The sequence below is a fragment of the Schistocerca serialis genome, chromosome 2 (genome assembly GCF_023864345.2).
Source record: "Schistocerca serialis cubense isolate TAMUIC-IGC-003099 chromosome 2, iqSchSeri2.2, whole genome shotgun sequence".
Lineage (NCBI taxonomy): Eukaryota > Metazoa > Arthropoda > Insecta > Orthoptera > Acrididae > Schistocerca > Schistocerca serialis.
In genome coordinates, this window is record NC_064639.1 from 578,996,259 (window position 1) to 579,010,996 (window position 14,738).

Consider the following 14,738-nt stretch of genomic DNA (forward strand, 5'->3'; position numbering starts at 1 on the left):
TGAATACACTAAGCAGATTCAGAAGGATGTAGGCTGCAGCAGGTATTGGGAGATGAAGAAGCTTGCACAGGATAGAGTAGCATGGAGAGCAGCATCAAACCAGTCTCAGGACTGAAGACCACAACAACAACAACATGCCTTTTTACTTCGCAAGATGCGGTGAGCACTATGTTGTGTTTCCTAACCCCCGTCGGCATTCCTATGTTCCCGAGAAAGCTTGGCGCCGAATTTGAATTTTATTTACTTTTTCTCTTTCTTTCTGTTTGTGTGTGTGTGTGTGTGTGTGTGTGTGTGAGAGAGAGAGAGAGAGAGAGAGAGAGAGAGAGAGAGGTGTGCGTATGTGTATAAGGTCCTTTACCTGTTTGTGTTACTTTTGCTGTAAAGTTCCTTTAATGTGTTAAGTAATGTGCCTTTACAGAGTGTAGTGTTTTCATTTAAATCCTGTTTGCCTTCTGCTATTGCCTTCTGTATATGGAAGTTCTGTTCTATTGTTAGTTTGCGGTACAGGCTGTGGCTAGATTTCAGTATTTTTGTATCTGTTTTTTCTATTGCAATTGGTTGGTGATTATGGGCCAATAGGTTGTCAGCAAATGTGCTCTGAAGTGTTCTGATAGCTTGCTTTAAACTTCGTGCTTGTTTGTCCGATGTATACTGATTGACAAGTGTTGTATGTGAGTTCATATATTCCTGATGTGTTGAACTTATCTGTGGGTGTCTTCTCTCTTCTGAGTTTTTTCTATGTTGTGTTGTCTGCCCAGTATCCTACTTGCCGTCCTTGTTTCTTCAGTATGATGCCTATTTTGTGAACAATTTTGTTATCGTAGGTGAAATGTGTCATTCTGTTTTGTGTCTGTGCTGTTGTGCGCTTCTTTCTCGCATGTGGTCATTGTGTGTATGTTGTGTTGCTCTGTGTTGTGTAAGCTTTTTTGGGTGTGTTGTGCTTTCCTTCCTTTTCTGTTAAAAATTTGTTGGTTTAATTTCTCTATCATGTTGGGCTTGTAACCATTTTCCTCTGCTGTCTGTTTTACTGTGTGTAATTCAGTTTGTTTACGGGTGTTCTATTTAATCTATTGAGCATGAATCTGAAGCTTGCTTGCTTGTGTGCCACCGGGTGGTTTGCAAAACGGCGGAACCTATCTCATGTAATTTAACTGCAAATGCGGAAAGAAAGGACGAGAGCCGCAGATCCAACAGATGAATATTACAACACGCATTTTGCAAGGTATCAGTTGGAAGTTACGTATTTGTAACACATCCATCTCTAAGAATTTCGTACACGTCACTTTACAACTTATGTTCAACGGGCTAGTTTGATGGCAGAAAGACGTCCGAGCAAAGAGGTTCAAAGGTACGAGGTGGGTTGGGCTAGAATAAAACGTCAATGACGTTGTTTGGATATCACACATACGTGCATGCCACTAGCCTAAAAACAAATGTATATTAAATGTGTTCTGTCTCGGAAACCAGTCGGAACAGCGCATATTTCCATACGACATTTTTTTGCTTTAAATGAGCGTTGCTGTCATATCCGTGAATATTGACCACTCCTCATGGGACACCATGTATATCATATTTCGAAATTTTGCAGCAAACTTTCGGAGAATAAAGCACAATGAAAACTAGGTTCTCGAGAACGGCTAGGAGATCTAGAAATTAAAAGTTAGAGTGAGTCCAGAACAGCTTCACCGATACCGGTATATATGCATTTGGCGCACGTATGGGAGAGAATAACGGCAGTGGTGAGGGCTCCATTATGAGTGGCCGTCGCAGGTACGGCAGGTGCAGTTCGGCAACACAAATGCTTGTCTCTCATTACTTGAAAACTATAGCTAGGGAGTCTGCAAATGACAGTATTAATAAACAACACCAGAAGGAAATCTCATAAAAAAAAAATGGGCAGGAATGTAGCGTAGCAGACATCATCTCTTAATGCAATACCGACAATATACACTGAAGCGCCAAAGAAACTGGTACAGGCATGCGTATTCAAATACAGAGGTATGTAAACGGGCAGAATACGGCACTGCGGTCGGCAACGTTTATATAAGACAACTAATGTCTGGCACAGTTGTTACATCGGTTACTGCTGCTACAATGGCAGGTTATCAAGATTTAAGTGAGTTTGAACGTTGTGTTATAGTCGGCGCACAAGCGATGGGACACAGCATCTCCGAGGTAGCGATGAAGTGGGAATTTCACGTACGGCCATTTCACGAGTGTACAGTGAATGTCAGGAATCCGGTGAAACATCAAATCTCTCACATCGCTGCGGCCGGAAAAAGATCCCGCAAAAACGGGACCAACGACGAGAGACAGTCGTTCAACGTGACAGAAGTGCAACCCTTCAGCAAATTGCTACATATTTCAATGCTGGGCCATCAACAAGTGTCAGCGTGCGAACCTTTCAATGAGACATCATCGATATGGGCTTTCGGAGCCGAAGCCCACTCGTGTACCTTTGATGACTGCATGACACAAAGCTTTACGCCTCGCCTTGGCCCGTCAACACCGACATCGGACTGTTAATGACTGGACACATGTTGCCTGGTCGGACGAGTCTCGTTTCAAATTGTATCGAGAGGATGGTCGTATACGGATATGGAGACAACCTCATGAATCCATGGACCCTGCATGTCAACAGGGAACTGTTCAAGCTGGTGGAAGCTCTCTAATGGTGTAGGGCGCGCAATTGGAGTGATATGGTACCCTTATATGTCTAGATACGACTCTGACAGGTGCCGCGTATGTAAGCATCCTGTCTGATCACCTGCATCCATTCGTGTCCATTGTGCATTCCGGCAGACTTGGACAATTCCAGCAGGACAATGTGACATCCCACACGTTCAGAATTGCTACAGAGTGGCTCCAGGAACACTGTTCTGAGTTTAAACACTTCCGCTGGCCACCGAACTCCACAGACGTGAACATTATTGAGCATATCTGGCATGTCTTGCAACGTGCTGTTCAGAAGAGTTCTCCACCCCCTCGTACTCTAACGAATTTATGGTCAGCCCTGCAGGATTCATGGTGTCAGTTCCCTCCAGCTCTACTTCAGACATTAGTCGAGTCCATGCTACGTCGTGTTACGGCACTTCTGCGTCCTCGCGGGGCCCTACACGATGCCAGAAAGGTGTACCAGTTTCTTTAACGTTTCAATGTAAATGAAAGGACATGCGTCTTGTGGAGATTATGTGTCAGACGCCTGGCAACTTGTTCAGCAGTATTACGTAAATACAAAATTTTCTTCTCAATCTTTCACATCTGCCTTGAAACAATGATGTATTGGAAAATACTTCTAGCTATGTCTTCCTCTCCGTCTTGATTCTCTGTATATTGTCATTGGATAGCTAGCAATTCCTGCAACCCTTTCAGAGTTTTTAAAGAAGGGCTTTTGTTTTCTACTTTACCTATTTTGACATAAATTTACAGGTATGCTTATAATAACGCTTACCTAATTACGAAGAACTTTCCCTCCATCTACGGAGCACAGAGACTAAGGTGCCATGATACCTAGTCGATGGTTATAATTAAAGTGCAACTGCACACACAGAGGTCCAGTGTGAGCTGTAATTATCGTATGGCAGCGAAACCTGGTAGATATGCTAATGTGTTAATCTGGAACCGATTTACCTTAAAAATATTACCTCAGGTTTTGGCAACGGGGTGCCAATTAGCACTGTGAATGCACATGGCGGGTCACATTGTCCTGCTGGAATTGACCTAGTCTGCCGGAATGCACAAAATATTACCTCAAGTGTTGGCAACGAGGTGCAAATTGGCACTGTGAATGCAACAAAGACATATAGAAATGTTTCCGTACGTAGTGGTTGAGGAACGGGACGTGGGGAGAAACGGCCAAACAAGTGAGAAAGGCGTAATACTGACTTTATTATTAATCTCCACTAACACACTTTGTTCAATATAACACCGGAAACGTCGACGAGATGCTGCGTCCGTAAAACTACGTGATTAACAGTTGCTCGCAGCAGTTCCGGTGGAATGTGAACAACGTTGTCCTGTATATTAATCTTCATATCGGGTGGAGGACGAACGAATCCATGGTAAACGCTTTCTTGTAGATATCTCCAGAGCGAAGAGTCACGTGGATTCAGATCTTGCAGGCCACGTGTCAAGAAAACCTCTGGAGACAATACGTTCATGGAAAGTTGCATAAAGAGGGACATGAAAACAGTGGTTTCCACACTGTTGCGCTCTTCCAAAGCAGGAATTGCATGCCGTAAAAGGAGGTCTCGATAACGTGCAAAGTCACGGTACATTTGACAAGCCCTCTGGCTGTATTCACTTCGATACGGAACTGACCGAGAGTATAGGTGCTTCTGAATCCACACCACACAGTCACCTACGGCGAGTGCATTGGCTCTTCGTGCACAACATGTGCTTTAATACTACCCCAAATTCGGCATTCTGTGTATTCACTGCACACTGTAGTGTAAAATGTGCCCCATCACTCCATAGAATCTTGCCGTTGCTGCAGGTCATGAGGTCTCAGTTGCAGCATCGTCTGTATCTTTGACGAGCACCAGTGCAAAATAAACCACTAAACTTTCTATACTGTTGATCAGGGGATGTACATTTGTTTTGACACTGCACGAGCTCTTACACTATCTGGGACACGTGCTGCAAGGTCAGTTACAGCAACAGATACCTGTTACAGGTGCTACACCAAGCTCACCTTTGTTTTATAATTTCATTATCATCTTCTTTAAACCATTTAATGAGATCGGGCTTCTCCTCAGTCCTTCAGTCGACGATACTCCTTCAGTGCACCACTGTAATTGATGCCGTTCACATAACAGTTTCAATAACAGGCGCACGGCCTCTCTTCTCGATAGGCATACTATTCACTCCATTTGTGGCTTTTCAAATGACAGCATGAATGTCATATCGTCATACAGTGTACTGCCCCAGACTTACACCTGATGACCACAACCCGAACTAATGTTTTTTTCCAGCTTAAATCGGTTACACGTTAACACATTAGCATATCTATCGAGTTTCGTTTCCATACGATAATTACAGTTCGCATTGAACGTCCATGAGTAGCTGCACTTTCAAATGGCTCTGAGCACTATGGGACTCAACTGCTGTGGTCATAAGTCCCCTAGAACTTAGAACTACTTAAACCTAACTAACCTAAAGACATCACACACATCCATGCCCGAGGCAGAATTCGAACCTGCGACCGTAGCGGTCGCGCGGTTCCAGATTGTAGCAAAAAATGGTTCAAATGGCTCTGAGCACTATGGGACTTAACATCTGAGGTCATTAGTCCCCTAGAACTTAGAACTACTTAAACCTAACTAACCTAAAGACATCACACACATCCATGCCCGAGGCAGGATTCGAACCTGCGACAGTAGCAGTCCCGCGGTTCCGGACTGCAGCGCCTTGAACCGCACGGCACCGCGGCCGACCAGACTGTAGCGCCCAGCGGCCACTGCGACCGGCAGCTGCACTTTAATTATGACACCTAGTAGTAAAGAGAGATCAACGAGAACGTCCCCGCGGGGTAGCCGAGCGGTCTAAGGGCGCCTTGCCATGCTTCGCGCGGCTCCCCCCGTTGGAGGTTCAAGTCCTCCCTCTGGCATGGGTGTGTGTGTTGTTGTCCTTAGCGTAACTTAGTTTAAATACTGTGTAAGCCTAGGGACCGATGACCTCAGCAGTTTGGTTCAGTAGAAACTTACCACAAATTTCCAAATTTTCCAACAAGAACGCCGTAAGTGCGCAGGTAGGCAGCGACAGGGAGGTGAGGTGGTCGCCCCTCGGAACAGAGAATGGAGTCGCCCGCCACTCAGGACGATAATGTGTTTCAGCACAAGAGCCACGTTATTTTACTCGATATCTACAGTGGAACAGGATATTTATCAATTGTTTGCGTGAGAGTCTATCCACATGGATGAGCTTGCAACCTGGGTGGAGAAGCACTCAAGCCAGGTGAAGCGCACACTCACAGGCTTGCCTGCTGTCGACAGCAGATCCGATACAGTCACACTGTATCTACAGGTAAAACCACAGGAGTTGTGCGACGGGAGACAGAAAAAACCATCCACTAAGACTCACTTCACGAATGTAATCGGAAATGGGAAAAAAACAACATTCCCCTAATTACACGCACCCACAACCATAGTCTCGTCATCTGTGTTCATACTTGTAGCGTTTAGTGAAACACTGATAAAGGAGAGTGCACACCTAGATTTCATATTGTACACTCATCAAAAAAAGTTTTGCATCACCTCGGTTCCGGAAACTGTACACAAAATTGGAATATAGACCAACATAAATATCATTTCCGCCCTTTTTTGCTCATGAAAACCACACAGTGCATGTTGTACCACCATACAGCGAGACCTTCAGAGGAGGTGATCCAGATTTCCGTCTACACCGGTACCTCTAATACCCAGTAGCACGTCCTCTCGCATTGATGCATGTCTGTATTGGTCGTGGCATACTATCCACAAATTCAACAAGGCACTGTTGGTCCAGATTGTCCCACTCCTCAACGGCGTTTCGGCGTAGATCCTCAGAGTGGTTGCTGAATCACGTCGTCCATACAGCTATCCCGGGCGTGTTCGATATCGTTCATGTCTGGCGAATGTGTTGGCCACTCTGGCCGAGCGATGTCGTTACCCTGAAGGAAGTCATTCACAAGATGTGCACGATGGGGGCGCGAATTGTCGTCCATGAAGACGAGTGCCGCTCCAACATGCTGCCGATATGGTTGCACTATCGGTCGGAGGGTGGCATTAGCGGCGTACGTCGGCCGCACATAATGCCACCCCAAAACAGCAGGGAACCTCCACCTTGCTGCACTCGCTGAACAGTGTGTCTAAGGCGTTCAGCCTGACTGGGGTGCCTCCAAACACGTCACCGACTATTTTATGGCTCTGAGCACTATGGGACTTAACGTCTGAGGTCATCAGTCCCCTAGAACTTAGAACTACTTAAACCTAACTAACCTAAGGACATCACACACATCCACGCCCGAGACAGGATTCGAACCTGCGACCGTAGTGCTATTTTCTGGTTGAAGGCATATGCGACATTCACCTGTGAAGAGAACGTGATGCCATTCCTGAGTGATACATTCGGCATGTTATTGGGCCCATCTGAACCGCGCTGCATGGTGTTGTGGTTGCAAAGATGGACCTCGACATGGAAGTCAGGAGTGAAGTTGCGCGTCATGCAGCCTATCGCGCACAGTTTGAGTCATAACACGACGTCCTATGGCTGCACGAAAAGCATTAATCAACATGGTAGCGTTGGTGTCAGGGTTCCTCCGATCCATAATTCGTAGGTAGCGGTCATCCACTGCAATAGTAGCTCTTGGGCGACTTGAGCGAGGCATGTCATCGACGCTTCCTGTCTCTCTGCATCTCCTCCATGTCCGACCAACATTTCTTTGGATCACCCCGAGACGCCTGGACACTTCCCTTGTTGAGAGCCCTTTCTGGGACAATATAACAATACGGACGCGATCGAACCGCGGTATTGACCGTCTAGGCATGGTTGAACTACAGACAACACGAGCCGTGTAGAGAAATAGTGTGAATGAAAATGTTTCGATGAATCTTCTGCAAGGCACTTAACCGTTAATTGCAGGTAGTCATGTAAATGTCCAGTGTGACCCGGAAGTCCATTAACATTTGAAAATGCGTTAATTCAAGGAATAATGTAGGTAGAGAGGTAAGACTTGATACACTTGCCTGAAGTGACGTGAGGTTTTACTTAAACCAAAGATGAGTGCAAAAACCGGCCAACAGATGGTGCTGCACCAACGAAGCTCATTTCACCCTCGAAGGATCTGTTAACACCCACAACCGCAGAATATCGTAGAGTTGTCATGGAAGCCCCACTGCATGACGAGAAGGTCACGGTGTGAGGTTGACTTACCCCATCGGTCGTGATCGAAACCTTTTTCTTCGAGGAAATGCGAGGTGCTGCTTTTCAAACTGTCAGCGTGACGGGTGCAAGGTACCCTGATATGTTAACAGAATCACATCATCGCTAGCCTGGCTGATAAACACCTGCTGCAAGGTAAGACTTACAGAAAAAAAATGGTTCAAATGGCTCTGAGCACTATGGGACCCAACTTCTGAGGTCATCAGTCCCCTAGAACTTAGAACTACTTAAACCTTACTAACCTAAGGACAGCACACACATCCATGCCCGAGGCAGGATTCGAACCTGCGACCGTAGCGGTCGCGCGGTTTCAAACTGTAGCGCCTAGAACCGCTAGGCCACCCCGGCCGGTAAGACTTACAGAGGATGGCGCTCAACTCCATATTGTTACACGTTTGAAAGATCTCTTGCGCACATCGTTTGGTGAGTATTGTGTGTTGGGCCGTCACTTCCGTCATGTTGGGCCTCCCAGGTCCCCAGACTTCAATCCGCATAATTATTGGTATTGGGGTTACCTGAAGTCGCAAGTCTACTGAAATCATCAGACGTCATTAGAGATGCAGTTTTACACCATACCTACTAACATGCCATGCAGTGCTGTTCACCTCGTTGCCCCTAGACTTACACGTTTTTTTAATGAGTAACAGCCGATAGTTGAGTATTTGTTATAAAGAACATCATCTTTGCTAAAAATCAGTTGTTATGCTAATTACTGGTTTTGTGTCATACAAAGCTCTGTCTGTTGGTAATTTTGTGCAATTTTTTTGTTTCAATAAAATCCGATGCCATTTCAAGCATGAGCGTCAATTTTTAACTGTCTACTTACATTATACCGTGAGGTATTGAGTTTTGAAATATTAATGGATTTTGCGTCACCCTGCAGACGTTAAGTGTAGATTATTAGCTTTCAGGGCAACCGCACAAAGTGGACAGGGGTAGCGCCTTTACCCTATAACTAAGGGAAGATTATGCAGAGGGTTTCTCGTTTAGTAATCGCAGGTGAATATTGTTGGTTTGCGAGATGACGTGCCTCGCGAAGAACGGGAAACGTCTACCTGCACGTGTCGCCATTTATCAGCAGCAAGATCGTAGCGTACTGTGACTGCAATTTATCGTTCCACAATATTGCTACTCGCGTTGATCGCGATCCTACGATTGTCAAGCGAATGTGGAAAACAATGGTGTCAAGAGGACCGTATTCAACACCATGCATGATCTCAAGCGCCCGAGGCTACTGCTGTACGAGACGACAGACATACAGTTTGCTCGGCTGTGCATAACTGTGCAGCCACTCCACGGACGTTGAGTCAGAGTGTACGTTTCCTTGCAACAAGACAAGTATCCGTACGGATAATACGATGTCGTCTGGAGCAAGGTATATGTATGGAGCACCATGAACTGCCAACACGGTGACAGCTGTTGCAGCTTCAAGTGATGCGACACAGACACAGGTGCGCCAACAGTGGTGCCACAAACAGCAACACTGGACAGCACAGTAGCACTACCCTTTCTTTTCAGACGACTCCCGAATCTGAATACACCATTACGATGGACGTGTCCAAGTGTGGAAAATGCGAGGAGGACTGATTTACCAGATTGTATTTGCCATCGTCGTATGTGCCTAGCAACTGGCGTGTTGGTACTTCTTGTTAACATAGTTGTTACATTTCTACGGTGTTATGGCCAGAATATCACCTAGCCATTAGGTCCAATCTTCCAACAGGGTAGCAGCAGACCTCACATTGCCCATGTTGTCCTGACCTACCCCTTTACAGAGGGTGTCTGACTGTTTTCCTGGCCAGCACGTTCTCCCTTTCTCAAGGTTTCTCTCCCTTTGAAAACACCGAGCCATTGGTTCCCTATAGTCTGGCACTCCACCACTTGCCAGGCACTAAGACTGATGAACTCTGCAATAGAAATGAACCAGTATGGAATGACATAGGCATAGCTGTCATCCGAGCTTAGCCGGGTAAGAGCAGTTGTTGCTACTGGAGCTGACGGCTCTGCGTACTAAGTATTTGCACACTGTACAGCTCCTATTCACCTGCAAATTTACTCGTGCATCGTTCCTACTGAAGCCTGCGGAGGATGAGTGGTGGGGTCGAAGTGGCCCAGTCAAACACCTTTGGCAACAAAACAGCGTCTTAATTAGCTTCTGTACATATTATTTAGCGATCCACGGAAGAAGTCATGCCTCTTCTCGTTGACCCTGGCCATTAGTGAGGTATGGGTGACAGTATCCACCCAGAATGCTGTGTCACCCCCAGCAATTCTGACAGAAGGCCCATGGACAGGTGGCAGCTTAGTAGGCCAGTTGTGTCATCAGCAGCGCACTTCTTCTCTTGACGATGACAGTGGCCCTCTGTTCAGCCCCCTGTGCCCCAATGCCATTCACCGGGCTGGGACACAGAGACAGCTCTGTTCGGGGTTCGACCCGTTGCTCCTGCACAGGAGTCAGATAGTAGTTGGTGGTTTGGCAACAAGTTCCTCTTAGAATTCGGTACTGGCAGCAGCAAGCGACAGTGGCAGGCTGGCGCTGCTGAGGCACCAAGTCCCACCAGGAACTGCACTCAAGACAGGGGCTGCAGCCCGGACTCGAATCTGTGGCTGCTGCTAACAACAATGCTCTATTGTCCTGTAGCCTGAGGTGGCTCTGGCATCATAGTGGTACTACAGAACTCAGCGGCGATATGGAGAAGATGGCTCGATGACGAGTCAATGACGAATCTGCTCTGCTTCAAAATACAGCACTATTTGCACGTCTCCTCTCTCAGACATATTTTTCCCCTAAAACTCGTGGCTAGTCATGACGTTCATAACAGAGACTAGCCCTGGTGCAGTGACATCGCCTCGTCCATCGCGGTGGCTATTGCTGTGCTGTGCTATTTTCTGCTGTGGTCAGCTGCCTTCGTTAAGCAACCTGCTTGCCTTTCTATTTATTCTGTCCTATGCGTTGCCAGGCAGGTGGCTTCCAGCCTGTGGTAACTAATGGATTCCTTCTTGTGGCTCACTTACCAATTCTTATTACTTTTTCGCTAAGACTTAGACCTGTCGCTACACTGCTGTAATGTACCAGGTGATCAAAAAGTCAGTATAAATTTGAAAACTTAATAAACCACGGAATAACGTAGATAGAGAGGTAAAAATTGACACACATGCTTGGAATGACATGGGGTTTTATTAGACCCAAAAAAAAGTATTTCTAGAGGCGTGAAAGATCTCTTGCGCGCGTCGTTTGGTGATGATCGTGTGCTCAGCCGCCACTTTCGTCATGCTTGGCCTCCCAGGTCTCCAGACCTCAGTCCGTGCGATTATTGGCTTTGGGGTTACCTGAAGTCGCAAGTGTATCGTGATCGACCGACATCTCTAGGGATGCCGAAAGACAACATCCGACGCCAATGCCTCACCATAACTCCTGACATGCTTTACAGTGCTGCTCACAACATAATTCCTCGACTACAGCTATTGTTGAGGAATGATGGTGAACATATTGAGCATTTCCTGTAAAGAACATCATCTTTGCTTTGTCTTACTCTGTTATGCTAATTATTGCCATTCTGATCAGATGAAGCGCCATCTGTCGGATATTTTTTGAACGTTTGTATTTTTTTGGCACTAATAAAACCCCATGTCATTCCAAGCATGTGTGTCAATTTGTAGCTCTCTGTCTACATTATTCCGTGATTTATTCAGTTTTCAAATTTATACTGACTTTTTGATCACCCAATATATGCACAGTAAGTAGGATTACATTATTTGCTATCCTTCTTCATGCTGAAACTACAGAAACAATTGTGTGTTTACAAAACTCTTATGAACACATCCAAAAAAAATTGATTAAGATGTTATTCTGTCACTAAAGAGAATGTTATTTCTCTATCAGTAAAAGTTTTGACATCTTTACCATATCAGAAGAACATGATGCAACTGTAATTTGAAAGCTTTGGGAAAAATGCTAGTCTCTGATCTCACTCAGAACATTAATCTGTTTATAAACTGATGGAGCTCCTTTGTATGTCTGTCTCCTTGCTGTTACACAAATTTTAAGGAAAGAATAATTGTTAATCATACTTCCAAAATGTTAACATTTAATAGTGATGTTTTGCCATTTAAATATTTTATCCTATGGTTGATACTTTCAGTAAACAAGCCCTTCTTAAATTCAAACAGGAGGTAACCTAAAATTAATGTATTTTTGGAAATGAAGTTAACTTTTTCAGAACTGTGTACGATTTTAATAACTAAACTAATTAATGGATATTCAAATAAATCTCAAGAATAAGCATTACAACTAGGAAAAAGAAAGATCTGTAAGTGATTCTATTATCTGTATGAATAAGGAAGACAGATCTGCAGGATAACTGGCTTTCAAAATTTTATTTAAAATATTATCCACTTTGTGACAGCTTTGACTGAAACAGAGCTAATTGTTTTGATATTTCTAGAATAGAATAGGTTAGACCAACAGAAAATTCATTTAATTCTTTCTTGTATATATTTCAGTAGACCATCTTTTGAGCTGTTTGTATAAGTTTTCTGCATTGAATTAGAGTGATTATTGAGAAAACTTGCTGTGTATATATTATTATGCTAATTTCTTTATTTTTCTATGTTAGCTCATCATACTGCAGTTTGGTTAATTCATCAGTTTTCCCTGTCAGCTACACTTGAGAATTTTTAAAACTCGGTCTCTGAAGTAATAATTTTGAAACAATGTTTCAAATAGAGAACTTAATCTGCTATAAGATCTGTTGCACAATTATATTTGTGCTAAGCAGTTTTAACATAATAATTTTGTAGATAAACGTTTTATATTGATTTATCTGAAAGTGTTTTAAATTTAAAACTGACAATCACATATAAACATCAATTCAGCTAATGTTTTTAAAAGACATCTTTTAAAAACCATAACTCGTTTTTCCAATTAAATATTTGATTGTGAATTTTCTACTATAGATAACTGAGTATTGTGATTCAGGTGACCTCTGCAAAAGATCTAATGTTAATTTTTGTATCCCCATATATAAAACAAACTATCTGTTGTCAGCTGTGTACATTTATGACAGAAGTGTTTGCAACTTATGTAAAATCATATAACTCATTTGTGTCCTCATATATAAAAAAATTATCTATTGTTAGCTGTGCACTGTCATGATAAAAATCTTTGCAACTTATGTCAAGTTGTATAATTCATTTTTTCTATGACCTCTAAAAACTATAATACTGCAATCATCATAATTTACAGCATCTTTTCTACTGACTGCAGCTGACACTACAAAATTCAAAACTTTCCACAAACATGTAGTGAATTGCTATGAACTTGCTCCAAGGGGTGGCTGTTAAAATTATGTAGCTAAACACTACTAATTTATACATACATACTACTACATTTTTGTTATGAAAAAGTCACACATAGTTATTGTTTTGATGTGTTGTTTTTTTATTTTAACTATGGCTTCTTTCTTCTTCTTACTCCTTCTTCATTAACTGTTTTTAATTTGTACTCCTCTACTTCTCACATCTGCATCTATATTTTGTGTGGTTTCTTAGAAGCATAGATCTCAAGTAAGCTTCTGTTTTTAGTCCTCTCCAGCTGACAACATTACTATGCTTTTCATTTATCACATAACTGAGAAATGAAAAATTATTTCTAAAATACTTCATAATCTGTGTCTAGAAACTTGATTTCTCTGTTTTCTTTGCAGTGTTGAACAGCAGGAACCAAGAAGCCCATGTTCACCTTCAAGTGATTACTAAGTGATCTCAAAACAGACTTGAGTCAGCGATGCAGTCTTCCTCTTGATGTTCTCTTGAGAATTGCTGTAAAAATATGTCTTCATATGCTTAGTGCTTGTCAAATCATATGTTAAAAGTAGCAGTAATACAAATACTTACAGAAATTTAAAAAACATTTTCTATTTTAATTAATTTATAGTGTATACTGGAAATTCTGTTGCTATTACAACTACATATTTCCGCACCAGTACTATAATGACCGTCTACTGATAGTACTCATAATCTTGATATATACTAGGACCTATTCCTTTTCAGTTCTAAAATTAGAATCATTACTATGTGTCACAAAATATTACAAATGCACTCATTTATCATTTGTATGCAGTTGTTTTATTCTGGATCATATAAACGCAATCGAAACAGGCCTTGGAAGATCCAATAGCACCGATTTACTGTTGTGTTAGCCTTGGGCAATAGGCATCACAGGACACAAATTTGGAGGGTCATGTGGTCAGCAAACTATGCTCCCAGCTGTTGTCAGTTTTTATGACTGGAGTTGTTACTTCTCACTTAGGACGCTGTAGCTTCTTAATTGTCATCACAAGGGCTCAGTGCACCCCATTTGCCAAAAGTGCTTGGAAGTCCCAGATGGTCACTCACCAAGTGTTAACCAACCCCAGCACTGTTGGATCATGTTAATAAAAAATATCTATGAAATGAATTTGAATAATCTTCCTTTAGCAATATTTATTCTGGATGAAATGTAGCAATGCATTTGTATGTCCATTGCAAAATATGACCCAGATTCAAGAAAAGGAAAGCTCATTGCAACAAAAATTACGAGGAAATAGTATTGTCTGAGTGTCATTCATAAAACAATCATAGTCTCGATTTTGTGTTTAAATGTGCTTCATAAAATAACCTTGACTTTTTAAAATGCCTCCTTGAATGTTTTAAGTTGAAATATATTTTTCGTATCTGTATAGTCCTAACAAGTAATATCGTTTGTAAATACGTCTGGATTGCTTCCTAATATTTCATGTTAATTAATTTTTTTCTACTATAAATTGCTAGTTTCTCAA

The 14,738-nt window shown here is 42.9% G+C and overlaps 1 protein-coding gene across 5 annotated transcripts in view; it reads left to right on the top strand.

Annotated features, from left to right (window-relative positions):
* Nucleotides 1-14,472, top strand: part of LOC126457583 (uncharacterized) — a 273,738-nt gene extending 259,266 nt beyond the window's left edge. For 3 of the 5 annotated variants that reach the window (XM_050094008.1, XM_050094013.1, XM_050094011.1), the window contains one exon: nt 13,626-14,472. In XM_050094008.1, the coding sequence (XP_049949965.1) occupies nt 13,626-13,677 (52 nt within the window). In that variant the 3' untranslated portion in view covers nt 13,678-14,472. The remainder of the gene's footprint in view (nt 1-13,625) is intronic. The other 2 variants (XM_050094010.1, XM_050094009.1) reach the window with 1 other exon arrangement.
* The last annotated feature ends 266 nt before the right edge of the window (nt 14,473-14,738 follow it).